A 27,966-nucleotide genomic window follows, 5' to 3' on the forward strand; every position below is an offset into this window, starting at 1 on the left:
TTTGCTTTTTAGAAGTGTTTTAATTAAAAATGTGATTTTGAAGCGTAGACACACAACGATGACCTCTCATTGAGAAGTGCCTGACTTAGTAACCCACACTCCATACAGCCGTGTGTGTGCACGCATGTGCGGGACACACACACACGGCAGACTGTCTTTGATTCAAAGAGCTCTACCATGATCTACCATGCTGACATTTCTACATAAATAACATTAGTCCCCTGATGCAGACGAGTGCTGAGATGGACACACACCTACTTTTGGTTCAATAACTTTAATCACGCCACCGTAAGGAGACTCTGCCTCTGGCCCTCCCGCAGGCACGACCAGACGGGATTCACTGGATTTCACACATGCATGCCGGGAAACGGAACTGGGAGTGCTATGGATACAGGCGGAGTGTTGTAAGAATGGCCCCCCTCTGAGATGTGGGCGTGGTGCGCGGTGACAGTGAGGCTTGGCGGCAACAGGGTGCCCACAGCCAGGGCCTGGGCCTCCCTCAGGGTGGGAGCGTCGGGGGGGTCCGACTCTCACTGCTGCTGCCCACTCCGGGTTGTCACGGTGATGCTTCACTCTGGACAGTATACAACTGGTGATTAATGCATATCTTGCTCTTCAGCAAAATACTATTCAAGTAATTTTAACTTAAATATTTCAAAAGTAATCTTTACATTATTGAAGATTGGTAAAAAATACAGAATCTGACACCTGTTCATTTCACTCAATCTGATGCTCTGAAAATCTTCCCTTCTGTATTAGCATAATTTAGAAAGCGGTTCCCGGCCTTCACACGCCCTCCGCAGGGTTATTTCCAAGTCCGTCTTTCCCCACAATGGTCCGAGTTTAAAACACTTTGCAAAGCCCTCTGCCCCGCGAGGTACAGAGACCCCGCGGCTTCCCGCCTCCCTCACGCAGCCGGCAGTGGAGCCGCGAGCCCAGCAGCCCCTGCGGGTTCTCGTCACATCAGAGGGAGCGGAGAGGAATTTCCTGTTTAAACCTTAATGAAAACGATGATCCCAAGTGAAGCTGTATGGAGAGGCTGCACAGTAGCAGAGTGTTTGGCAATCAACAGTTAATTAGACTTGAACCTTTGACCGGGGATGACGCAATCTCCACGAACACGGTCGTTAGAAAGTCCCTTTCTGCCGCGGCGAAGGTCAGCGTGGCCACTGGAGGGGCCCCGAGGTGCTCAGTAGATATCTGGGCAGTCAGAGAAGTTCCGCTCAAAGTAATCGCCCGCGTACAGCCAGTCGGGAGTCCCCGTGTAGGGGTTGGTGCCCGGGTAGAACCACCTGCAGAACACAGAGACGGCGCTCAGCCCCAAGGAAACGGCCGTTGGCCTTTGTCTGTTTGAAAAATGCAGCCCAGGGCGACCACTTCAACTGGGAACTGCTGAGCACACTTTCACTGTGACCTACAAACGTCACCTACCATGTCAGCTGCCCGTCCCAAAAATCTCACGGCGTTAACTCAACACAAAACCATCGCAGAGGACGTTACCAGAGGACAGTCACTTGTCCTAAGTAACGCTGGGACATCCTCAAGGCCAGAGCAGTTACAAGCTCACGTGGCCTTTTGTTTAAGCCGACCTAGGATTGTTTCTGAGGACAAGGGAAGAGGTGACAGGCAGAGTGACGGTGGCTGTGCCCTCCAGCACCTGCTGGGCCTGGGGACGGGCTGGTCCCGCTGCTGCCGTGGGTCCCGCTGGTGCTCGGGGACCGGGGAGTGTTTGGGGGGCTCGAACAGTAGAAGGAACTGTTTCCCGAGGATAAATAATCACTATTTTCACAATATATTTTTTAATATTTAAAAAAAGCAGAATGAAGGAAGGCCAACTATTTTCAAGCTGTTTTTCTCGGGAACAAGGACAAATTCCAAATATCCAACTACCAGAAGCCTCACATTAACTAGACTTGGGAGCCCAGGCGTTAAGAATGGGCCTCCGGGTAGCAGCCACCGCGGTCACAGACGTGGTCACAGACGCGGCCGTTACTGGCCTTGGAAACGAACACTGGGAAGGGCATTGCCTGACGGACCGAAACGGCCCAAAACACCCAGAGCTTTGAAACAAACATGTTTCACTTATGTGGCGCTTTACTGACCAAATCGCTGTTAACTGAATTATTCTCATGTTGGGACACTAAAGAATAAAGACACTAACATCAGTCTAAGGCGGCTGAGTGGGAAAACGGCTCGCTGGCTCTGCGGGAGGGGTGTCGCCTGTGTGTGCACACGGCCGCTCCGTGTCCCATCCCACCCACATCTCAATGACACGGCACTTAACTCTCACAGAACCTCTCCTGGTCACGGGCCTGAAGGCCAGCCTGAGCGTGGCTCCAGCCGGGTGCTCCATGCCACATGGCCTCACGGGGCGCAGGTCCCCGAGCCCGGGTGCTCCTCACCCCACAGTGTGGAACGTGGCCGTGGGGGCTGCACTAATGCTCTCTCGTCGGGTGTACTCGCCTTGAGTGAGAGGGGGTCACATGACATCTTCTCTTTAAATTTGCCGTATTGGAGAAGAGCGCTTTGGGTCAAATACGCCACTGAAGCGTGCCAGTAAGGCCCAGGTCTGAGGTGACTGGCCCTGTGCACAGGCCACTCCCAGCTGGGTGGAGTCAGGCAGGTGTGCCCTACCTGGGACCCTTATCCATACGGTGACAGCTGGGCGTGGCTGCTGGTGTCACTACCTTTATCAGCTACTGCTTGGCCACGGGGGTATGTGGGGGGTGAGGGGGCTTCCTTCCTTGCCCCGGTGTGTATGTGGCCCTCCTGGCTGCCCCGGCGCCCAGCCCCGCAGCCCTCACCTGGTCTGCCACTCCGCCTCCTCCTTGGCACGCTCCCGCCGGGCTTCTCTCTGCTTCTCCTCCAGCCGCTCCTTCTCCTGGCTGGCCAGGTCTAGGTCCAAGCAAACATGTGTCTGGGTACGCTGGGCGGACAGCAGCGCTTCCTGTCCACGTCCCACAGAGACCTCAGGACCCCACGTGCCCCCAGACCCCAGGGGGCAAGTCCCCCTTTGGCTGCAAAGCCACAGGTAAAGAGCCTTCTGACTAGGAGACCAAGTGCAGGCGCAGGTGCCAGGGCCCGGTGGCGTCTGCACCCATGGGGCAGCTCCACGTGGAGCTGTGTGCGCACGAGCCCTGGAGCAGCGTGACGCAGGGCGTGCCTGCGGGTGTCTGAACCCTGCGCAGCGACTTAATGCCACCCGACGCCGAGCCAGGCACGAGGGCAGCACAGCCCCTAAGTATGTGAGTCCAGCACCTGTTTCTTTCTTAAAGACAAGCTCCACTGAGCCTCGACCTGTCAGGACAAACTGCCGTGTGGCTGCCGGGGAGGCCATCGCTGGCCTCACGGCGCTGGAGCCAGAGGGGCAGGTACCTCCACTCCCAGCCACACCCCTGAGGTGGGTTTCTCTACCAAAATACAACCAATACCAAGCCAGGGGCACACGGACAAGCGTCGCCAGCAAGGGGTTTCGCTGTTATTTGATCCAGATGAGTCGGTGAATCAGGAAGGCGAGCCCCTCCACAGCGACTCTCGCCCTCACGTCTGTTGAATTTGGTCATGAACAATCAGGGACATGTACTTTCTATATACTCTTGTTCGTTTCGTTTCCTGGCGATTTAAGTCTACTGTCTTCACCCGAGGCCTGGTCCAGGGCAGGAGAGCCCTGCGGATGTCCAGCGGTGAAGGCTGGAGCAGCCCTACGCTGAGCTCCGCAGCCCGCAGGGTCACCTGGTGCCCCTGCCCTCAAGTCCCCCCACCCCAGCCGCAAGCGTACCCATGTTGCCGTTCTCCATGCCACGGATGTCGGGGCGCAGGCGGCAGTCCGTGGGGGGCAGGGTCTTCTCCATGCCCATCGCCAGCTCGTTGAGGCTCACGGTGAAACTGGTGAAATTATACATCTGCGAGAGCAGCACAGAGACACGACTTAGCAGCCCCCGGCCGCGGGGGACGACCCGAGACCGCCACGGACAGACCAAGCCCAACGGGCGCCCGCCGCAGGGGTGCGTTTCCGCTCATGTCTCCCACCCACAAACCAACGCCTTTTCCATCTTAACTACGCACTTGTCACACGCTGCGGCTGGAACTTTTACAGTTTGAGGCGCGACAGCAAAATTAGCATGAATTTCTTTTTCCTTCACAGTTTCACAGAGAGAAGATTCATGCCACCCGCTCGCTTGCTCGCTGGAAACTGTCCTGTCTCAGCCACCCGTGTCCTGCCCTAAACCCTGAGCCCCGAGCCCGTGCCTCCTCTGCGCCCTGTGCAGCTGCTCCACCCCGGGGCTGCCAGACCTCAGGCCGGGGCTCCCGAGCTCGGGGGGACGTCCACCCTGTGCCCGCGTCACCCACGTTTCCTTCTCCAGCCCGGACTCTGACTCCCGCCTTGGACATGTGTCTGCCCAGCTTCTCCCAGGGGTCTGAGAGGGGTCTGCAGCCCAGCACCTGAGGGGCCTGCTGCACCGCCCTCACACCCCCACCCGCTCTGTGCCCTTGTCCCCATAGGGTCTCAGCAAGCAGCCAGCAGGGCCACGGAAAGTGCCAGCCCCATCCAGTCTCTGCTCAGATGACTCCCCGGTGCCCCATGTCACTCGGAGCCCACACCCCCACCCCCACAGCTGCGGGCCTTGTGGCCCTCCTGCCCCCGTCTGCGCCTGGGACTCTGCCTAGCTGTCCCCCTGCCCTCCCTTGGGTGCCCGCCCTCCTCGTCACTGAAGCCACAGCACTGAACCGGGCAGGTGTTTCCCTGGTGCCTTACAAGGCACCGTGGTGCTCAGGTGTGTGTCCACCGCCCGCCGCCCCCTTGCCTGCCAGGTGTCCAAGTTGCCTCCTCGAGCCCCGGGCCCACCTGGCCGCAGGAGGGACTCAATAAATCCCATGAACCAAAGGACAGAGGAAGGAGGATTTCCCTGAAAAGGCTGAGTTTCTCTAAACAAAACTCTTAACTGGCACCGCGATGCCAGCTCACACTCTACTGACAGGGTGACGGTGCTGGGCCGGGCACTGTGCCCGCAGCGAGTGTTTGTTCTGTTTCTCTTTCTCTACACGAGCTCTGCTAGCTCCTCAGGACACACGAATACAGTCAAATGTTCACAGTAAGTTATGTGTATTTTATATGTAAATGATGTAAGATATTAAAATAGAACTTATTAAATAATATTATATATCCATCATGTAATAATATATTAATATGTATCACAATATATTACATATTTTGTATTATTTGTATTATATATGTGATTTATTTTATGTGTAATTAAAATTGTAAGTGTAATTATCAGAAACTAATGTCACAATGCAGTTAAGCATCTAAATTGACAAGTCAGAAAAACAATCTCCCCAAACAGGCCGGAACCCTCTTCCAACCCACAGAAGAGGCCTTGGCGGGCACAGGCGTGTGTGACACTCCTGGCAGGGGGACAAGCGTGTGCCTGGAGGGCAGCTCCAACGCGTGGGACCCAGGGCGTGGCTGAGCCAGGGTCAGTGCAGCAGTGGACGCGGCGCATCCTGTCCTGCCGCGGCCTGGGCTCCCAGACCCCATGGCGAGCGCGGCAGCAGCGGGGCCCGGTCTGCTGTCTGCCCTGGGACACGGGGCCGGGGGCAGCGCGGGTGCAAGGACAGAGCCAGGCTGAGGCCCTGCCTGGGCGGGTGTGGACTGAGGCCTGGCCCCGAGGGGTATCGGGGCGCCGGGGCACAGACCTGGGCGGAGTTGGGGGGCCGGGTGTTGATCCTCCAGAGCAGCTTGCTGCCCGGGACGACCTGCACGGTCTCCTGCACCTCAGGCACGTCGTCGGCCACGTCACCGTCAGCTCTCTCGGCGCCGTCGTCCTGAAACACAGAGCACCGCGGTCCAGCAGCCCAGCGCAAAGCTGGCCGCCGGGAGCAGGGCTGTTCTCAGAGCACCTTTCAGACCGGCCACCGGCCCGAGCACAGCGACACGGCCTTTCCTTTTTTAACCAAGGAGAAAATCAAATTTCCTCCCCAGGCTGCGATCCTGTCGATCAGCGTGGAGAGGAGTCAGGCCTTCTGCCCCTGAAGTGGCTCACAGCCCCGTGCAGGGCCGCGCCGTGCTGACCCCCAGAGGCAGGACAGGCAGGACGGCACACGCTCCTTTTGGGAGCAGCGCGTGCACCACAAGGTCACCCTACTGCGTCGGAACACGGCTACATGGGGTGACACCTTCCAAAATAGCACGTTCACAGAGCTAACGGTGACTCTCCCGAGAGGCGTGTCTCTGAGACCGGGAGGCTTTGCTAAATGCTGCCTTTTGCTCTCAATCGAGAAGCGGTTCACACGTGGCGATTTCATGGTATCTCAGCATTTCTAGACTGAATCCTGACCGGAAATCTCCTCTTAATAAAAAGATACAAATAGGTCCTGCGAAAAGAAAGTGGCTTATTGGATGCAGCTGTTAAGGCAGGACACTTAACAGGGGCGCCACAGCTCAAGACTCCCGGCCTGACTCTGGACGGTGGTGCCAACGCTGGCCGCGGCTGTGCGGCGGATGTGGCTGAGACACAGCTCCGGACAGGTCTCCGCAGAAAACACTCCCCCGTCTCCGGTGGCCCAAAGGAACTCGAAGGCCAAGAGAAAGCGTCAAAAGATGCTACTAACTGGACCTAACATTCTGAGTCTGTGTAGTCTTCAAATGCAGTTTTATCTTTTTTTTTTAAATAAAAGAGAATGATTAGAAAAGGTGCCTAACAGCACACATTAAATATTACAATATAGAAAACAGAATTCTGGAGGAGGTTGAATGTTTTTGTTAAATAAACACTGAACATCTCAGGTTTGGTACATTCCAGTGTATTGTCTGGGAAAATGACACACCTTTTGAACTAGCACTTGCAGTTTGAGCCCAAGAAAAACTAGGCTCGAGCCCATCGGTGTCCCGAAGCGCTAGGCGGAAACTCCCTGCCAGCACCTTCTCACTGCTGAGCACATCATCTGGTCCCCAGAAGCGAAAGACAAAAATGAAGTTCACTTGATTTTTCAACTATGTCTGGCTAACCCAGGTAACGAAGAAAGGAGATTCGTTAAAAAGGGCCCAGAACTTGGAGCTACCAGAAAAGAAACGGCCTGATGTGAGGTTCCCCCGGGTATTTCCAGCCTGGGGGGACAGAGACTATGACACAGGACACCCCGAGCCCACGGTTTACAACAGCTGCATCCTCTCAGTCAAAACACAGACAAACGCCACCACCAACGCCAGAATTCATACACAAGCAGTGTCATCCAGACAGACAAGCTCTGAACATCGTCCCTCCTGGCTGGGCCATGGGGGCACTCTGGGCTCCCCGCTACGCCTGAGCTGGCGCCGGCCAGGCAGCCCTCCCCCCGCCCCCGGCTCAGCTCCGCGGGTATCGGCTGGGAGGGGGCCCCTTACCAGCTTGGCCTTCCGCGGGTGGCCGCCTCTCCTCTCCTGCTTCTTAAAGGCTTCGTAGGAAACGGGGTCTGTGCCCCACAGGCACTCCGTCCACTTGCCGTAGATCATGAACAGCTTCTGTTTGCTGCAGTCAAATGGGATCGTCGAGACCGGGTTAAGAGCGGTTACAAACTACCCATCTGAACACGCAGCACCTTGACTTTGACCACAGAATAAACTCCCCTCCCGCCATGCCGTCTTCTACATTTTGGGATATCTCAGGATAGAAATGCAAAGATGAAAATGTGCATTTTGGGACTTCGACTCATGCCATTTGGGGGTAGCTATTCCTAACCCTGATGCACTGAAGTAGGAAAGAAAATGAAGGTACAAACCCTAAAAGCGGCCTGCAGCACTGTGGGGACCAGGCAGCGATAGGAAGAACATGCACGTTTTTAACTTTAAAGCCGGATGTGTCCACGTATCATAATTCTCCTTAATTGAGCCGAACTCAAGCTGATATTATCGTTTCCTTTTTTTTTTTTTTTTTAAGACAGAGTCTCGCTCTGTTTCCCAGGCTAGAGTACCGTGGCGTCAGCCTAGCTCACAGCAACCTCAAACCGCTGGGCTCAAGCAATCCTCCCGCCTCAGCCTCCCGAGTACCTGGAACTACAGGCATCTGCCACCATGCCTGGCTAATTTTTTCTATTTTTAGTAGAGACGGGGTCTCACTCTTGCTCAAGTTGGTCTTGAACTCCTGACCTCAAGCGATCCTCCCTCCTTGGCCTCCCAGCATGCTAGGATTACAGCCGTGAGCCACCATGCTCGGCCAATATTATTGTTTGTCTTGCGCTATGTGCCCTACAGCCCTTTCTCTCGGTACCAATACCACAGAAACAGCCCTTCCAGCGTTGGGTTGGTGCTGTCTGCTCTGTCCTGGTCCCTGCCTGCTCCTTCTATCTGACACCAAGTCTGCAGATCTTCACAGATCAGCCACCAGGGCTCTCTGCCCGATCCCAAAGGGAAGGGAAGCCACTGCAACGTGCACTCTCTCTGTGCTTTTGCTTTTCTGCCTCCTCCGGGGAAGAGCGCACCGTGGCAGCTCTCCCTGAAGTGCTGCTCTGGCAGGCTCCGGACACAGGAGGGCGCGTGTGCCACACAGGCGAGTGCAGGCATGGCCTGCAGACCCGCATGCGGAGGCTACAGAGAGATGGCCGGGCAGCTCTCCAGCTCCAAGCAAGGAGCACACTTGAATTCAGGATGCAAAGCCAGAAAACCAAACACGGCTTCCACGAGCTCCCTGAGGGTCCGTGGGTGTCAGCCTCGGCCCCCCCACCTGCTTCTGTGAAGGGACAGGCCAGTCTCTCCCAGCTGACACCCAGCAGGGAGAGGCTGCCCAGGGTGCTGGGCAGCACCACACCCACCAGCAGGATGGCCGTGGAGGTCCACACGCCAAGTCCTCGTGTGACTTGCAGGGAAAGGGTCGGTCTCAAGCCTGACACATTCTACAGGCTGTCTGAGCAGGCCAGTTTCTGGCACCAAGAGAGGGTGGACGGAGCAAAAGCACCCACTGTTTTAAATTGGAGACTGGTTTCTAACTGAAAATGTACAGCTTTTAGGAGCTGGAAGAAATCTCTTGACATTATATGTGGCTCAAATTCCTTAGTGAAAAAAAAGTTGAGAAATTTGAGACCCAGAACGTAAAGTAATTAACCCAGTGCGGGGAAAACCTCCCAAAACTCATTAAAACAGTAGTGACCGTTTCTCTGCTCACAAAAACTTGTACAAGTCCCTGATTTAAAGATTGCAGTGAGCCAGTCACGTGGCAGTGACGCCCCTGCCGGCTCAGGTTGTGAGTTTTGCCTGGCGACACACAACGCAGGCTGGCAGCGAGAAGGGCACGGAAGCCACGGTATCACCACCTCGTCTGCGCAGCACACGCCATGGCCACGCAAGCACACCGGGAACCCGTGCGGACGCAGACCTACTTTTTGTCCTGAATGTACCCTTCCACTTTGTGAAGTTCTTTTCCAAACAATCCGCACGGTTTGAAGTTCAGCACACACTTATGTCCAGTTCTGCAGGGAAAGCAAACACAGGCTTCTGTGGCGTGACAGGAAACGTCCAGAAAAGGCAAATCTCTAGAGGGGAAGCAGGCTGGAGGCCACCTGGGCAGGTAGCACGGGAGTGACTACAGATGGGTGTGACGGGCCCTTGTCACACCCGTGGAGACAGAGATGTCCCAACCCCGGCTGGGGGGGACGGCTGCAAAATTCAGTAACTTTACTAAAAATCGTCTAAGTGCCCCCTTGAAATGGGTGAATTTTATGACACGTCACTTATATCTCACTAAAGGCTGTTAAGCAGCAATGCCGACCAGCCGTGAACTTCCAGGAACGCGCGTTAGAGATGGGACGGCAGATGATATTTGAGGACAGTCACCGCATTTCGCCTGGGGATGGCACCACTCCCTGGTGTCGGTTAAACTCTCAAAACAAAGCGAATACTGGGACTGAAAACACCACCACCAAGGAGCACCCTGATGACCCTGTGGCCAGACGGCAGGCGGAGGGTCCGGCAGCAGCCGGGGCAGAAGGGAGGAGGCGAGGCAGCAGCGGCCCCTCCCCCAGAGCTAGATGTCACCCTGCAACACGGACGCCCTGTGGCTCACTCAGCCCCACCCGGAGCCTTGGACGGTGGGGAGCCGGCGGGCGCCGTTACCTGTGGTTCACAATCTCCACCGTGCCGTACTGCTCGATCCACAGCTTCCCGATGATGACGTTGTGCACACAGCAGGTGGGGTTGGTCCAGGTATAGGCTTCATTGTGTCTGTGAAAAGGCCAGAAGATAAGCAAGTCAGGGGCCAGCAAAGCAAAGACGCCACGTGACTCAAACCGCAGAGACCAGGCAGAGCCAAGCACGACTGCGGACCCGCACAAGGGCAGAGCCCTGCTTTGAAGTCCCTCCCAGGGCGTCTGTTTATTTAGCATTTGTTTGAAATTTACTTCTTCCCTTTGTAGCATCAACAAAGCTTTCTACTTAAATGTCAAGACAAGTTAATAAGCGATAAAAAAAGACGGAAACAGAGCAATAGCTTTCTGTGAAGCTGCCAGAGGCAAAGCCACTTCACAGACACTGCAGTGACGCCCGTCCTGCATGGGGCGGCAGGAGGGGGTGTGGGAGGGCCCTCCGTTCCCAGCAGCACCCTGTAACGCTTTTCTTCTACTCCCCATCCTCCCACATGGCCCCGCCAAGGAGGAAAATCCCGCAATGTGAGACACAGGTCACCAGGTCCCTGTCTCAAGAGAGGCTGTGTGAAGGAGCCACAGTTAAGGGCGAAACTCCACTCAGAGCAGGAGTATTCGTGGCATATGTTTGGAATTCCTCAAATTTCCTAGCTGGAACCCAAACCTGTCAATCAATCAGGTTTGCAACTTTTTGATTCTGCAGGCCTCACCCCGAGAAAGCAAAGGCCGCCGTGAGCCCCAGCCGTGTTGGCCCCACGCGGCCCTCGCAGGCCTGGCAACCCGAGACGCACTCCCCGGGCGGTGCCGCGGAGACCCTGCTCCCCCAGAGCCTTGTGGCACTTCCTGCGACCAGCCAGGCCGGGCCGCCACGCAGCCAATGCTGCATCAAATGCTTCATCGCGGCAGGCTGCGGCTTAACAAGACTCCTGTCTCGGAGAACACCGCGTGTGACGGCTGTGTATCTACGGGGGTCTTCAATGTCCTGGCGTTTGCTGGGGACTCACTTTTTGCTTTGAGGTGTCTCTGACTGCCGCTGGCTGGACTGGAGAGGGTTGAGACTGAGGGAGAGCAGGAGTGGGGGGGCAGCCTCTGGGCAGCCCCTCCAGCGATTCCTCTCGGAATTCAAACCCTAGGTCACCCTCACATTCCGCCAGGCCAGTGTGACCACCGCACACGGCAGGTTGGGTGTGGGGAGGGTCACTTCCGTGGCTTCCATGGCCTGTCCCTGAGGGATGGCAGCTGCCGTGCCATGCTGCGGGCAGCCTCGGCAGTGGGGGGGAGCTTGGAAGCAGGTGCGTGGCCATCCAGCCTCCGCGCAGCCTGGCTGCCTCCACCGCAACCTGCCGGGAGCTCTGCTGCCCGGACCCCAGCCCTGAAACCACACGAGACAATAAACCCGCCCTTAAGCTGCTATGTTTGGGTTTGCTGTGCTGCCAACATGGCAGCAGTCAGAGGTGAGAAGAATTTCCCCAAGTGACACCTTCCTGAGCAGGAACCTCACCGGAAGACGCTCCCGCTGTGGGAAGGGCTGGCTGCCTTGGCAGAAGGAGCACAGGATTCCCCACAAGCAGGAACAGCCTTGAAGCTGAAGGAAAGTGGTTTCCCTCCCAGCCAACAGCACACGTCCCGGTTTGCCAAAGAGGCTGAGCCCAGGCGCCACCACTCACGCGAGCAGCTCCAGCGTGATGGTCCCCCGCGGCTCCGCCTCGACGCTCTTGCCCCAGAACCTCAGCTTCGGGTAGATGGAGCCGTGGAACAGGAAGTCCTGGCTGAGGCCCTCGGAGTAAAATGCGCTGATTGGGGGATGGTGGCTGACCTGCTCGGATATGAATCTGAATCCCAAGTCTTCCCTGGGTCCAAAAGGAAAGCAGGAGGAGGAAGGGAAGGCAGAGGGAAAGGTAAGAGCCATGTCAGTGACAGCAACATCAAAGACAGGTCAGCTCACAGAGGTCTTGGCACAGCCGCGCAGCCGTCACCTGGCGCACACGGCACGCGTGGGCCGGGAAGCCCCGGGCTCACCCCCGCCCGCGGGCTCGCGGAGGCGTGGCACTCTCTGGCAGAAACATCCACCACTTGCCCTCTGATGTCACACTTGGCCTGACGCTGACCCCAGACAGACACACACACAAACGGCCACCTTATAGCACACCAGACCCCACACACAACAAGCAACAGTGCCGGGGGCCTTCCGCCCTGACCCTGCACACACTCCCTGGGGCCACCCGGGCCCACGGGCACTGGGCCAGAGGTGCCCCTGGCACAGGTCGAGAAGCATCTCCTCCAGATACGCCTCCAGGCGCCACTGTGACCCGAGGGGGACCCCCACTGCCCAGCAGCCCAGCCGGGACCCAGAGCCTCGGGAGGGCGTCCTTCCCACCTGTCTGCACGGCTCCTGAAATTTCGTGATGGCATGTCTTATACCCCAAAATACTCCTGGCCAGGAAATAGGATTTTCAGCACTCTCTTTTTCAATAAAAATGTCAGTTTTTAATTGTTCCGGAACCGTGAATACACCTACAGTTGTAGTCATTAAAAATTATAAAAGCTAAACCACATAATTACTAACTTAACTAGAATTAGAATTTCCAATCATTAGAGAGGAAGAAAAGTAGAAAAACTAGATTTTAAAAGGTTGTCTACCAAGGTATATAATTTACAAAATGAAGACTTGTCTAAGAAAAGAAGGTGTATTTTTAGTCCCAAGCGGAATCTGCAGGATGAAAGATATCGGGGCAGGACTTGGCACACGCACGTCGCGGCTCCAGAAGGCCCGCGGGTCTCACGGAGGCACGGCATGCGGCAGACGCTGACAAGTGCGGTCTGGAAATAGAAACGTGACAAGCGGCGTGCACCGCAGTCTACAGAGAGTTTCGGTTTTTCTTCCCGTCTGGGGAACTTTGGCCCAGCCCGAGGGAAGGTCTTGAGAAAGACCAGCCACTTGCCCCTCACACACTGGTCAGCATCTCGGGGAGGGGGGGGGGCGTGCTCTCTGCGTCCATCTTCTTCCTTCCTACCAGCCAGAGCTTTTCTCCTGCTCTGATTTATGTTTTTCAAGATATTTTAATAATTTCCTGGCCGGGCTCAGTGGCTCATGCCTGCAGTCCCAGCTACTCAGGAGGTTGAGGCAGGAGGATCGCTTGAGCCCAGGAGTTAGAGGCTGCAGTGAGCTACGATGACACCACTGCACTCTACCCGGGGTGACAGAGCAAGACTCTTTCTCAAAAAAAAAATAATAATAATAATAATAATAACAATTTTCTGCAGCCAGATAGGTCAGTGCTGATGGCAGAAAGGAAGGCAGGTGGGCAGGCAGCCAGCCATGGGAACTGCCGCTCAAGAGAAGCATCTAGAAAAGGAAGACTGTGCTACAGAATGAATTCAGAACAAAAGGTTCCCTCAAGAGTGATTCTTGGGACAAGTCCCGGCCTCGGTTTCCCCATTTCTAACCTGCAGAAGCAGAGCTGTCCCCACCATCCCTCCTGCTGGGCTGCACCTCCGCCCAGGCCACCAGGCACCCTGGCCACCACTTCCACCCTCTCCTAACTGGCCCTGCCTCCTCAGAGGCAATGGGATTTCGAGAACGGGCCTTTAACCACTCAGTGTCCCCCCTAAATCAAACTAAAAGCTCCAGGTGGTATCCCCCACCAGCAGCTGGCCCACCTGGGCAGGCCAGGGGCAGATCAGAGCTTGAAACGATGGCACTTAGGCTGTTCCCAACCTGCGCGGTGCCCAGCGTGCAGCCTGCAGGGAGGCCTGTGTTTCTACGGGCAACGACTCCTCCCCACACACCCGCCAGGATGCAAACCTGGGCACACCCCGAAGCTCTTGCACATAAGAGGCCCATTTGAAGCAAACCAACACCCCTGAACCCCACAATCACTCACCATTGGAAAAAAATCTCAATCACTGATAACACATAAGGTACAATAAAGGGCCCGAAATAACGACCTTTCAATTCAAAAGAATGGTTCTTCTCGGAATTCAAGATGCCACTGTGCATAACACTGTCACTGGGTTTTATGGAAGAGAAACTGCTGCGAACCAACCACGACATGTAGACGCGGCAACGTGAGACACGGCCTTAGAACCAATGAAAGCTGCAGTTCAGAGAAGCTACGACATCACAGAAAGTGGAAGAGGATTCAGATTGGCACCATCGCATCACGCAAACATGCGCACTCCCACACGCACCCCCATGAAAGGAAGCCGCCACCACGAGGACAGCTTTGCCTCCTGCTTTTCCCAGAGCTGCACTTAGCTGTAAAGACCACTCTCTTGTAAATAAAAAAGCAAACAGGCCGAACGTGGTGGCTCACGCCTGTAATCCCACGCCAAGGTGGGAGGATCATTTGAGCTCAGGAGTTCGAGACCAGCCTGAGCAAGAGCGAGACCCCGTCTCTACTAAAACATAGAAAGAAATTAGCTGGACAATTAAAAATGTATATATAATAAATTAGCCGGGCATGGTGGCGCATGCCTATAGTCCCAGCTACCCAGGAGGCTGAGACAGTAGGATCGCTTGAGCCCAGGAGTCTGAGGCTGCTGTGAGCTGGGCTGACGCCACGGCACTCACTCTAGCCAGGGCAACAGAGTGAGACTCTGTCTCAAAAAAAAAAAAAAAAAACTATTTATTTTAATTAAATATTCCAACAGAATCTCAAATAACCCAGAATCCAAAAAGGAGGCTGATTCTCATGGCTGAACCGCCCCCTTGACAGAACTCGGTGCTAAGCCGAGCTGATGAGGGCCTCCCGCGCGCCTGTCTGCACTCTGCTCCTGGGCCGGGCGCGTGGCCAGCACCTCAGGACCCCCGCAGCCCCCAGTGTGCAGAGAGAGGCGCCGGCCAGGTGGGACCCACGTCAGGAGGGCAGGGCGCAGCTTGGGGTGCAGTTCTCTTCCCTCTTCCAGACCTGTAATTCAACCCCCGCCTGCGAGACCGCTCTGAACTGCGCTGGGATGGCTGCTCACATGCTACCTGCTGGCACACGCACGGCACGTCCGGAGCAGAAGGCTCTAGGGGGAGGCGGGATAGAAACCGCCCCAGACGCCGGCACAGGGCCCCGGAAGGAGCTCACACATCTGCGCTCATCGACGACTCCCGGGTCCCCACCGTGTTGGTCTGAGGACCAAGAAGTCCCCACGGTGCCAGCATCTCTGCTGTCTGCTGTTGGCTTTATCTGCTGGTTCAGCGGCCCCTTCCTGGGGAATCCTCTGGGACGATTCTCTGAATACCCGCAGCAGCCCTGAGGCGACAGGTGCGGGGAGAGAACGCCCGCCCAGCCCTCCCTCTGGAGGCCACGGCAGATGTGCCAGGCGTCCAGTCGCAGGGCTGTGTGCTGGGGACCAGGGCCCAGAAGGAGGCTGGGCGGGGGGAGGTCTAGGATGCAGCGGTGATCGGCCTAGAGGAAGACTCCGCAGGAAGGAATTTCCATGACATTTAAAGATCCGGGTGGTCTCCTCCGTGCTGGCTGGGCCAGCGCCCCCCACCCACCCTCACCCCCTGCAGGGGAGCGGGGCCTGGGGAGCAGACCCCTCCGTGCAATCGTCCTTCTCCTCCAGAATCCACGACTACGCTTTGGTAAAACGGGCCAGCATCACACATCAGCACCTGTTTCCATGTTAGTGAAACCAGCCAATCTACACGTCTCGTCTACGCTGCACACGTATGTGAAATTGCCTGTGTACACGCACTGTACATCCCCACTCTCGCGTCTAACACAGTAACGTGTGCTGTTCTCAACTCTACGTTCCCTGGGGCTTTGTCACACCATTGACACAGCATTCCAGGCACACGAAGCAGCTTCTTGCCTGTAGTCTCGCACACGAGTGAGCAAGCTTAGTCCGAACGGATCCTCCTCAGGGCAGAGGGATCGATGCGGGTGACAGAATCACTCGCTCGTCATCCAAAGAATCCTACTCACAGACGCTCGCGCCGGGCCCCTCTTCTCTTACCTGATCAGCTCGTACGTCTCTCCCAGGAGTGGGTTGAAGGGTTTGCCCGTCCGCTCCCACTGGGAGGCCACGGCCGAGACAGCAAAGGCAGCTACGGACTGCAGGGAGGGCAGGGCGGGAAAGGACAACGTCGGTTAGGGAAGGCGGCAAACGGCGCCGACGCGTGGAGCGTGGACGGCACCTGATTTCTTGGTGCCGTCACCTCCTCTGAGGTGACCTTCCAGTCTTCCACTAGCAACACGTCTTGAGATTACAGAACTTCCGGGGAGTGTCATTTGTCACCCTCACCCACCACACCCTCAAAGCCGCAGAAAGGAGGAACCACACGCTGTTTCCCACACCCGTGGCCGGGCCCTTCCTTGCAGACGGTGCCCGACGTCCGTCTGTCTGTCTCACACACACAGGCCACAAATTCACACACACAGATAGGCCTGAGCACACATTCACACACGTGTGCCCACACACTCATGTGCACACACACGTGCACACACCTGCGCCCATACACACACAATCACACACACACGTGAGGCAGGGATGGTGCCAGAGGACCCACGAACTGCCCCGTGGCAGGGCCCGCCACCCGCAGCTCGGAGAGGCTGAGACTCCTGGCAAAGCAGCAGGGAGCTCCAGGGATGCGAAGAGCCACACGGCATCTCCTGGGAGTTCTGTGATCATAGACCCGTGGGGACGCTGTGGCCCAACACCAGCTGAGCCCCGTGGCCGTCCTCACAGTCGTCCTATGTCCAGGCGAGAGCGTGAGTCCCCACTCCCACGTGGCAAGGTGTTCAAACGCGGTGGCTGTCATCGCAAACCCAGGGCCCACCTGCATCCTCTCGAGGGGCTGGGGCTGGCGGCAGGCCTTGTGCAGGAGGTACACATGCTCCATGTACTCCGTGATCCGCTGCAGGAAGCTCAGCGGCTCGTTGAAGGCGATCGGCATCGTGATCTTGGACAGCTCCTGGAAGGACCAGCGAAGACCTGCTCGCTACGTTCCTGACGTGCGGCCCACGCCACCCCCCCCTTGAGCCGCAGACTCGAGCCGCAGACTCAGGACCTCGTGGCCCCAGCCCCGCCCAGTGATCCTGGCCTCCCCCAACCCCCACGGAGGCCACCAAGCCCAGAGCAATCTTCCTGCAAGACACCCCTGAGCCCTCCCCTCTTCCCCGGCCAGCACCCCACTCCGCACACGGGGACAGCAGCAGGAGCTCCCGGACCCGCCCGGGGAACCATGCCCCGACACCACACGATGCCCTCTGCACTCGCGAGCAGCAGTCCCAAAGCAGAGCCTTCATGTCACGAAAAAGAGTCCCTGGCGTCCCCCTGCCACCAGGTGCCAGGAAAGGCCTGGCAAGTGAGACCTTCCGTGCCGCAGCCCTGAGGCTCTGCCCTGAGGCCCCAAAGCAGGCAAAGGTGTCCCGGTTTGTGCCCTGGGCGCTGTGCGGCTCGGAGCAGCCGGGAAGCGGGAGGCCGGCTCTCTAGGATAGCATTTCCGAAAGATCAGACAGGCGGCCTCGCGGGAGGGGCACAGCCGTGCACACCAGCACGGGCTCTCCAGGGGAGGACCGGGGTCTGGGGTGCCCTCGTGGGAGGCAGAGGAGGAGGAGGAGGGAGCTACTCAGTGGTGACAGGGACAAGCGAGTCACAGGGCCTGTCAGGAGGCTGATGGGCACTTCTGGTCCACGTGCTTGGGGGCCCCGGGGGCTGGGGCAGGAAGAACGGCAGGGACATGGGACATCCGAGTGCAGCGTGGACTTCAGTCGAGGAGGAGTCCCCGTTTCGACTGCTGCCCTGCGGTTACCCCGTGGATGCCAATGCCAGCGGAGGCTGGGCAGTGGGGGCACGGGAACACTCTGTACTATTTTAAAATAAAAAGTTGAGGAAAAAAATGACGTTTCCTTTGGGGAAAAATGGATTCAAATGGATAAGGGCAAAAAACAAACGGCATCAGAAGAACATGGGAGAGGGACACCTGAGAGACAGACGTGCGTCATCTGTGACATGGAGCCTGAGTTCCAGCGTCAGGTGCCCGAGAGCGGGCGGGCAGGGGCCGCGCGGAGGGACCATGGGGGGGCGTGGCCTGGGCACCAGCAGGCGGGAGGACCATAGAAGGAAAAGGCTTCTGGACACTCACTCTCCACTGGCTTTTCTGTCCCAAACCCTGAGCACCTGACAGAGGCGTGTGGCTGACGCCGCACCTGCAGCCCCCCTGGCCGGGGACCGTTTCACGCAGACGACGGGTGGCTGACAAGAGCACCTCCCAGAACCGCGGGCTGAACAGGCGCGTGTGACGGCTCCGACGTCACGTGTTGAACCCCCAGCACGCCACTGTCCTGAGGCGTCTGTCTCTTCCTGTTTTAGTGCCTTAACTTCGCGCTGTTCCTAAACGCGCAGTGCAGGGCAGTGAGCTCGCAAGGCCAGCTGAGCCGCCGCACTCACCAGGCCGACACACTTCTTCAGGATGGTCCACACGCTGAAGTCGCTCCTGGTGAACATGGGTGCGGGCAGGGACGTCCTGTGGGACACAAGGGGCGTGTGTGTGGGCGACTCCAACACGAGACTCACCCACCATGGGCCACTTTTCTCTTTAATTTTACATGTAAACGCGGCATTTCTGCATTCTGGCACACCTCAGGACAGACTCGCCCGCTCCTGGGTCTCTGGGCAGGGCTCCCTGGGGACGCGGAGGACACCCAGGAGGACGGGGGTCCTGGCTCCACAGCGCTACACTGCGCTTCCCTCCTCGAGTGCGGCCAGGGCAGCGGCCAGGGGGGAGCCCTGCCCCGCACACCGCATGGCCCACCGTGGCCCCTGACGGAGAGCAGACGCCTGGGCAGCGGCAGGACCACAGATGGAGCAGCCACGAGGGCACCACGGTGACGTGGATTAGGAAAACCTTTCCAGCCCCTTGTAAACACAGGTTTGTCTTTCCTGAGGGGCATCCCTCATGGGCAGCCTTCCGACCAACTGCAGTGGGGCCCAACAGTCACATTTGCACCACGAGACTTTAATCCTCAACCGCCGCTCCCAGCTGACTGCGCTGGGGGCCACTGGCCCGGCTGCGTGGTGGCCCTGGGAACACACGCTGGAATGAGACAGTCTCCACCTGGGGGAGGGGTCTGAGGGCCGATGCCAACACAGGCTCTGGGGGAAGGCAGGCGGGACCCACACACACCGCTGGCAGGGCACCACAGGGCGGGGCGCGGGGCCCCGCTGCTCACAGCCCTCCCCGGGACCCCAGCTTTCCCGCTGAACTCGTGTTTCGTGGCAGCTGCTCCGAAGCACAGTCTGCACCAGCCCCGCAGAGCCCTGACCCCAGGGCCACCATCTCCAGGACGGCGACAGCACATGCTCGTGCCAGACCCGAGCTGCGCCCCGGGGGTGTCATGTCGGGCAGGGGGTCAAAGCTGCTTATCTCGGGGAGAGGAAGAGGAATCGGCAGCCACGAGGCCAGCGGAAAAGAAAACCACTGAGCGCCGGGCACCTGGCACCGGAAACTGGCACCCAGCTCCACCCACTGCTGGTGCACTTGGGGAGCACTCCATGACTCGAGGTCACTGCCAGGAGGGGACCTGGCACCACAGAAGTCAGGAGAGGGTCCCCAAGGATACGACCGTTGCAGAGACGGGAAGGAAGAAAAGGAACTGAGATGAGGAGGAGGAGGAAAGAAGGCCCCGGGGGCCGCGGGCTGTGGGAGGAGAAGGGCACCTCTGGGTGTGGACGAGGGTCGGGGTGCACGTGGTGGGGAGGACAGACGGCCCTCGCTGCCCTCGGACAGGGCCCCAGAGCACAGGGGAGGGGCTCCCACATCTGCTGGGCAAGCAAGTGACAGGTGAGGGAGGCACGCAGGGCACAGCGAGGACCCACCAAGCAGGCGTGTGCACAGCCGTCAGGTACAGTCCCGCACAGGAGGGGCAGGACTGCGGACGTGCGCCGAGCCCCACCCTCCCAGGCCACCGACTCTGGGGCACCCCCTGACCACCCGACTGCCCGTCCTGCCTTCCTGCTTCTGCTGACGAGGACTGAAGACCCCTCGTGACAGGCACTGTCCCCAGAAGCTCCCTCCGTGAATGCGAACATGTGGTGGGAGGGGAACAGAACATGGTCTCGCTGCACCAAGCTAACGAAACCCTTCCTACCTTCACGGGGTCAGAGGTCAACGCATCACAACAGAACTCAGATGAGACAAAGGGTTAATCTGGTTGTCTGGGAAGAATAGATCTGCAGGAAACCGGCAAGGGGTCTGGTGACCAGAGGGCCCCGAGCAAAGCCTGCGCCCCCACCCCCTCAGCGTGAGTCCCGGGGGGGGGAGGACAGCGTCATCGTCTCACAGATGCGGAATCGCTGGTCGGCAAACCGCCGCCCACCCACTGCAGGAGCCGAGCAGAGGTGCCAGCCTCTCGGAGCCGCAGCTGGCAGGCCGGGCGCCGGGGCCAGTCGGGGAGCTCCAGCTCACCACCCTGGGCTGGGGCCCTGCAGGGCACTGCGGGGTGATGGCAGACGCACTCTGGAAAACTCTAGAACAATACATGAGACAACACACCTGTGGTTTTGCACTCCATTCTCTTGAGGGGGCCTCTCCCCAATTTTCCCGACCCTGTCACTTTTGCTGGTGTCCACGTCAATCATCCCAGTGACTTTCTGATTTGCCTCGGAAAATTCCCCCGAAGAGTTATCGGAATCGAAGCCTGCACAGAAGAAAAAGAATGGTAATTGTTGCTGGGCTTGGAAGATATAAAACCCACCTCCAGGAATTCTGACTACACAAGCAGGTTGCTAAAGGTCTACGTTGGGCACATCTGGAAGGACTTCTGCTTCCCAGACATAAAACGCCGTGGCACAGAGCGCGGGAACACGCTAGCCTGGAGCAGAGGTTGGGAACGCTGCTCCACCTGCAGCAGGAGACGTCCCAGGCTCCCCGACCATGCAGCCTCCCGTCACCAGGGGCTCCCCGGCCACACCACAGCCTCCGGTCGCCAGGGGCTCCCCGGCCACACAGCCTCCGGTCACCAGGGGCTCCCCGGCCACACCACAGCCTCCGGTCACCAGGGGCTCCCCGGCCACACAGCCTCCCGTTGCCAGGGGCTCCCCGGCCACACCACAGCCTCCCGCCGCCAGGGGCTCCCCGGCCACACCACAGCCTCCCGCCGCCAGGGGCTCCCCGGCCACGCAGCCTCCCGCCGCCAGGGGCTGGAGGTGCAGCTCCAGGGCAAAAGCTTCATCCTCCTGAAGCGAACACTTCGCTTTCACCGAGGACTCAGCCCTCTGGGTAGGCCACCTGCACAGAGTTCACCGCCAGCCTGAGGCTGCACTGGGCCCTGTCTTTGTGCAAGGTTTGCAAGCAGGCTCTGCATCTTGCTCTAAAATACGCTCACCGAGGTTTCAAAGGAACGAGACCTCCACAGACCTCAAAGCATCACTGTCTCTCATGGAAACATCACATGGGGGCTGAACTTGGAGTGGACTCCGTGCGATGAGGACTCTGGAGAATGAACCATCTAGAATTTGTGTGAAACGCTCCTGGGCCACCAGTCCTGGGAGAGGCCCGGCCACTGCTCCCGGCCCTTCTCTGCCACAGGGTCCTTCTCCAGGAAGGAACAGGTGACTACGGGAAAAGGAACAGAGTGTTTCCCTTCCCCTCAGTCAGTACAGGTTGTGCTGTGGGGCCGGCTGGTGTGAGGGCTAGGGCTGCACAGTGCCCGCGGGAGCCGGGTGACGACACAGACCGGGGCTCCACGAGGGAAGGGCAGGCCCAGGGAGGGCAGGCGGGTAACCGGTCAGACCCAGCATGTAAATACACCTGCTGCTACGCTTCCCTGAGAGTGAGCAAAAGCATCTCCACACACATCTACACTGACGGAACTTATAAAATGCACTGCTGGGATTTACCGCGAAATGATTCTGAAAGGATGTATTAAAAATGAACCTCTTAGATGATCAATATTTTCTGAACTAGCCCATCACCTCTCATTTTTGCTGCCTATCCCCAAAGCAACATCGACTTAATCCCCCCTCTGAAGCAACCCTGCAAACACTCCCCACCCCAGGACACTGCACTGCGCAGGATCCGCCCCGCCCAGAAACACAAGGCAGCACACGCTCGACCGCCAGGCGAAGGCTTAGCTCCAGTTAAGCCAACGCTATGTAAATACTGTAACATTTTAACATACAACTTGTATTTATTGTATTAACAGAGGAAATACAGATAAGCAAAGGAGAAAGCTGAAATCACCCATAATCTGGTCACTTGGAAATGCCCACTGTCACTAGGTCCCTTTGCATTTTTGTAGCCTGTAATCCTGTACATATTATTCACGTGCTTTACTCATTTGAATGGTACTGATTCGTAGAGAAAGTAATTTCCTAACGGAGTCATTCATTTAATAACTGCTTGGCTTAAATACTTTTAAAATTAGTTATCAAGTCTGATTAATATCACAGACAGTGAAGCAGTCAAGACTCCATATTGTACACGGGCGTTTCATTGCGTTAAGAGACTTTATATTTTTCTCTTTTTCTATTATTTGTTTTGGAGCCAAATGACCAAGGCGAGAAATTATTTTCACCCAGACGTCTGTCCCTTCCGCCTTGATCTCAGGGACACGCAGGGAAGCGCTGGCTGGGCATTCGCGGGCGGGGGGCCCATCCCAGCACTGCAGCACGCACGGCCAAGTCGCCTCTGGGGAGAAACCACCACGACTGTGCTCAGAAAGCTCAGAGGTGCTTGGGGGAGCATGGGTTACACCGCGTCCCAGGTGAAAGGGACTTCTTAGAGACTCCTAGAGAGGCAGGGCTCTCGGTGACCAGACGTGGCCTCCCACTCGAGAGCAAGGTGGCCCGAGGCTGAGAGCGCCTGACGACCACTCACTGGGTGGGAACCGCTGAGAGCAACTGCCGATGAGGCAGCACATTCATGGCTCCCGGGAGCGTGTCCCACGGGAGCACAAGCAGGGCCGGTGCCAGCTGAGAACTCATAAAAAGGACTTAACGTAGCCTTTGGAAGGGCTAAGGAGCCCAGCGTCTCCTTCTCCTGGGACCTCGCGTGACAGTAAGCAGACAATCTTGGGCTACCACCCCATGGGCCTGTGCAGACGATGATGCCCACTCTAGCCCGCTTAGCAGGGCCCCGTGGAACCAAAGTTCAGCAGGGCCGTCCACGTGCCCTTGAGGGGCCGTCAGGAAAGACCCTTGCACAGCAGTCGCTACACAAGTGCCCGCAGAGACCATCCCTACACCACCTGGCCTGCAGTCCCGTTTCAGAAGTGGCAACTCCCATATGCCTGTCCCTGAGGAGGAAACGCACTAGCATAGTCCCCGGAGGCCCTACTGCTCCGGCAGTGAGAGTCTCTCAGAGAGGAGACAAGAGATTCCAGACGCTGACTCTGCGGGACGGAGAGCAGCAGACGCATCCTGAACCAGCAGTCTCGGACTCATAGCCCTCTCCTGCCACCTCCTAGTGTCAGGGAGAAGATGGGTGCTCAGCTGAGGTAAACTTGTCACCAGATCCTGTCTCCTGGTCTGCCCCCTCCCACGCATCCACCCGCCACGCTCTCGTCCCCCAGGCACACGGATTCCTCTCCGACTGCGGGCTGCACACCACACGCGTCCACCCGCCACGCTCTCGCCCACCAGGCACACGGATTCCTCTCCGACTGCGGGCTGCACACCACTATTTCAAATGGCCACGCAAGGGGCAAGAAGCAGCAGAACAGCTGTGGACGGCGAGAGCTGCGGTGGAAGCAGAGGACTCACCAGTCCGGCACACGAGGACTCACCAGTCCGGCACACGGGAAGCAGCGCAAAATGAGAGGCAGTTATAAGTTCGATAACGTTTTGCTCATCAAGCACAAATAAGAGCACTGACCATCTCACCTGGGATCCTCACAAAAACACCTGCACCCCAGGGAAACTCTCCGAGACTTTAACCCACTGCCCTTCCATGCTGGCTCCTGCGATGCAAAGTCAAGGTTTTCCCACGTTTGAGACGGGATGTCACAATTTTACGAAAAGCCAGTGTCTAGTCTAATGTGACCCTCAGGCATGTGGCCCTGCTGAGCCGTCCTCGCACCCAAATGCTGAGTCTAACGTCCGGATCCTGCGGGTTCCACGCTCCGATCACTGCCCCCAGCTCAGCTTCTCTTTCAACCCACCTGTGACGGCGTCGAAGAATTCCTCCTCCCCGTTCATCCTTCAGCGTCCGGGCTCCCTCGCCGCCAGGGTCTGTGCTCTTCTACTGAATCATCGTGTCTGATCCCCCCGGCAGTGTAAGGAATTTTACTCTACACACTTTTTCTTGGTAAAAATCCAACAGACGCTGGGAGCTAAGGGGAAAAACATTTTGGCAAACTTAGCTTTCAGAAGTTTCATGCATGGCTCGGAAACATTTTTAAAATATCCATTCTCCATTTCTGAAATCCATCTCACTTACGTCTAAGAAATAAAATGCACTATCTCATGACAAATACATAATTTCTAAACCATAAATGAGAAGCAGCGTAATGGAAGCATCATATAATGCAAGACCGATCAACGAATAAGAGATCAGTAAGCAACAGTATTTGAAGAGCTACTTCTAGAATCACTATCCACAGCTGTGTGAGAAACAGCGGGAGGTTAGCTCGGGGAGGTCACGCGGGCGGTGTGAGTCCCAGCGAGGTGCCCGGCGCCAGGGCGCACACGCAGCTCGGGAAGTTTCGCCGAAAGTCATCGCAACCTTCGTCAGAGGCTGGAACACGTGGTTATGAATAAATAGAAACTCATCTTATTATAGTTAACTTATCATAAATAAGTGAAAATATTTGCTTCACATCTACCGAAACCAATTTTGAATTCTAGAGAACTGAGTGCCACGTGAGTTAGCTGCTGTCAGGACACGCTGACGTACACTGGAGTTTCTCAGTGCCATTTTCGCTCCGTACTCCAGCAGAACCCGGGCACCTTCACTTCTCCCATCGTGAAGAGCAGCATTTTATACGTGACAAGAGAACGGAGCAAAAGGTCAACCTGGTCCCAAAAGGTCTAACTTGTTCTGAAAATAAGCATATTTAATTGCGTTAGAAATATAAAAACCGAGCCCCGGAGCTCCTGTGCCGTTCTCAGAGTGTGAGACGCAGGGGCAGCAAGGACAGCCCTGAGGGGGACGCGCCCTCTGTCCTGGGAGCGGCCACACGGTGCTCAGAGACCCCCAAAGTGGCTCATCTCTGGGGCTCTGGCCCCCAAAGTGAAGGCAAACGAGCAGCTACGCGGCAGCTCACGTAGCATGAAACCGCTCTGCTTTCCCGAAGCCTTTCCGTGTTTCTTCCTCTTTCCCAACTTCCCAGTCGCCCGGGAACCTGGCGCCAGAGCAGCTTCTGGAAACAGTACAAAGAGCCTCGCTCGCAAGTGCGATCTGCTTTCCTCTGCACGTTAGAGAAGCTGCTATTGCTCACGTCTGGTTCCTCTCTGATGCCACACACCCAGCCACGGCAACCAGCAACTTCCCTCCGGAAGCCACCAGAGGAAGTGGGTTCCCTGGAGGAGAATCCACTGGGCTCCGCCTCACTCCACAGGAAGGGAGGACGTGACTCAGGACTACTGGGGCACTCCGGTCTGAATGTCTGTCCCCTCTAGAACTCATGCTGGACGGGCCTCGTGACCACGCCAGGCAGTGGGACCTCCCAGGGGCCCTGGGCGTGGGGGCTCTGCCTTCAGGAACGGACCACTGCCGGGATCTCGGGAGTGGGTCTCGTAAAAGGGCGCGTTCGGCCCCCCTTTTGCACACCTCCCCCTTCTCCGCCCTCCCCCGCATCCTCTCCTGGCCCCACCACCTTCTGCCACGGGATGGTGCGGCAAGACGGCCCTCGCCAGATGCCGGCACCTTGACAGTGGGGCTCCCACGCCCAGAACCGTGAGCCAATAAAGATCTGCTTGTGACAAGTTGCCCGGTGTGTGGTGTCCTGTTACAGCAGCGTGACGGACTGAGACACGCGGTCCCGTCACAGACTCAGAATGAACCTAAGATGCTCCCACGGCAGAGATGGGACGGTCTAAGCACCAGAGGCTGCAAGGGACCAAAACACATCAAACGTGTCAAGTGCCAAGTTCACGCAGACACAAAAGAGGAGATTAATCGGTCACCACTGGATGACGGCAGCAAACCCACACATGATACCAACACTGAACAAGGGGACAGCACTGAGCCTTTAACCTGCCTTTCCTGTCACACCACTGGTACCCTCGTGTCACCGAATAGCAGCTGGGGGGTCGCTTCCGAGAAAGAACCGGAGCACGTGGCCACCGGCACTGGGACACACAGGTGAACTGACGCACCCAGGACTGATGTGCAGAGACGGCGCCGGCACCTCCTGGGGATGCACCGACGGCAGAGCGGTCGCGCCAGTCTCCACCTGTCAACACGGGGAAGCACAGAGAACAGGGGAGCGCACGAACACTCCGTGAGGACGCACTGGCCGCCTCCAGAGCCGGGAGCCCCACGGGACACAACCCAGGGACACAAGTCTCAGCGGAGAAGACAGTGGCAGAGGGAAGAAGGAAGCGCGTGGTCTCGCTTGGGTGGCGGCTTTGGGGATGTGGGCGTCGTTAGACGACATCTCGGGGACACAGTCAGCAGGACCCAGGCAGGACACATCCAGACTCCTCCAACGATAAATCACAACGAAAACCGCGCGACCGACAGGTGAGAGGACCGCTCACTGTCTTGAGTACAGTGAGGGTTTCATGGGTGCACACACATGTCAAAACTTACTGTACATGTCAAGTATGTGCAATTTATTCTATGCTAATTATACCTCCAAGAAGCTACCTTAAAAAACCATACCCAGCCCAGGAGTCGGAGGCTGCAGTGAGCTACGATGGCGCCACTGCACTCCAGCCTGGGAGGCAGAGCGAGGCCGTCTCTAATAAAAACAAAGAAAGACACACCAACTAACACCATGCTTGAAGCGGGATTCAGGTCGGGCCGCACACAGCTGGGGTCTGGTGGAGACACTGCAGGAGCCCTGGGAATCTGAACAGGGGACAGCTGATGACAGGATTACTGCTCATTTTTGAAGGATCATAATAGTATCTTTCTAAAGAAGCCTTATCTTTTAGAGCTGCACGTTGAAATACGCATGGGTTAGATGACAGCAGGGCTGGGCTTTCTCTGAGACGGGGGGACGCGCTGACCAGGACAGGCCTGGGCCGCACACTGCTGGTGCCAAGCGGCACCGAGGGGCCACGCAGGCTCCGCCTGTGGCTCTGTGTGTGCCGTCTGCCACGGTGAAAAGCAGGTCAGGAGCCATTTCCTTCTCCTTTTTTTATGCTTTCTTACCTATTACAAAGCCCGAGTGCCAAAATCAAAGCTTACGGAAAATCTTTACAGCGAGGGAGCAAGGTGTCAGGTCAGATAAACACCCACTTGGCTGCAGCCTGTGTTCCCGCCGCGCGGGCCGGGGCCAGCCGTGACCCAGTACCTGAGACGACCCACCCAGCCAGGCCCAGCCGTGACCCAGTACCTGAGACCACCCGCCCAGCCAGGCCCAGCCATGACCCAGTACCTGAGACCACCCGCCCAGCCAGGCCTGAGACCACCCGCCCAGCCAGGCCCAGCCGTGACCCAGTACCTGAGACCACCCGCCCAGCCAGGCCTGAGACCACCCGCCCAGCCAGGCCTTCCCCTAAGACGCCCACGAGCTCCACAGGTCAGTCAGGCTCACGGGCAGCCCTCCCGAAGGAGCTGCCACAACAGTCAACACGCATTTATCCTCTTCGTTTTATCAAGGCCCAGCCCAGGCCCAAATGCTACCAACTATCAGCGCAAAACAACTGGATTTCATTCACTCATCCAACAAGCACCAGGAGCTCACTCAGTGCTAGGCCTCAGCGCAAACAGGGTGGTCCTGCCCCCATGAAGCTGGTCGCCAGGGG

The 27,966-nt window shown here is 57.4% G+C and overlaps 1 protein-coding gene across 3 annotated transcripts in view; it reads right to left on the minus strand.

The window, feature by feature from the left end:
- Positions 1-27,966, minus strand: part of OSBPL2 (oxysterol binding protein like 2) — a 37,361-nt gene continuing 9,395 nt past the window's right edge. For 2 of the 3 annotated variants that reach the window (XM_045528915.1, XM_045528916.1), the window contains exons 2-14: positions 24,210-24,380; positions 20,603-20,747; positions 18,499-18,574; positions 16,886-17,020; positions 16,063-16,160; positions 11,778-11,960; positions 10,085-10,192; positions 9,352-9,441; positions 7,385-7,508; positions 5,698-5,826; positions 3,779-3,902; positions 2,805-2,895; positions 1-1,292 (exon numbers count right to left, since the gene is read on the minus strand). In XM_045528915.1, the coding sequence (XP_045384871.1) occupies positions 1,190-1,292; positions 2,805-2,895; positions 3,779-3,902; positions 5,698-5,826; positions 7,385-7,508; positions 9,352-9,441; positions 10,085-10,192; positions 11,778-11,960; positions 16,063-16,160; positions 16,886-17,020; positions 18,499-18,574; positions 20,603-20,747; positions 24,210-24,246 (1,443 nt within the window). In that variant the 5' untranslated portion in view covers positions 24,247-24,380 and the 3' untranslated portion in view covers positions 1-1,189. Of the gene's footprint in view, positions 1,293-2,804; positions 2,896-3,778; positions 3,903-5,697; positions 5,827-7,384; positions 7,509-9,351; positions 9,442-10,084; positions 10,193-11,777; positions 11,961-16,062; positions 16,161-16,885; positions 17,021-18,498; positions 18,575-20,602; positions 20,748-24,209; positions 24,381-24,943; positions 25,745-27,966 lie in introns of those variants that run through there. The other variant, XM_045528914.1, reaches the window with a different exon arrangement.

The sequence above is a fragment of the Lemur catta genome, chromosome 17 (genome assembly GCF_020740605.2).
Source record: "Lemur catta isolate mLemCat1 chromosome 17, mLemCat1.pri, whole genome shotgun sequence".
Lineage (NCBI taxonomy): Eukaryota > Metazoa > Chordata > Mammalia > Primates > Lemuridae > Lemur > Lemur catta.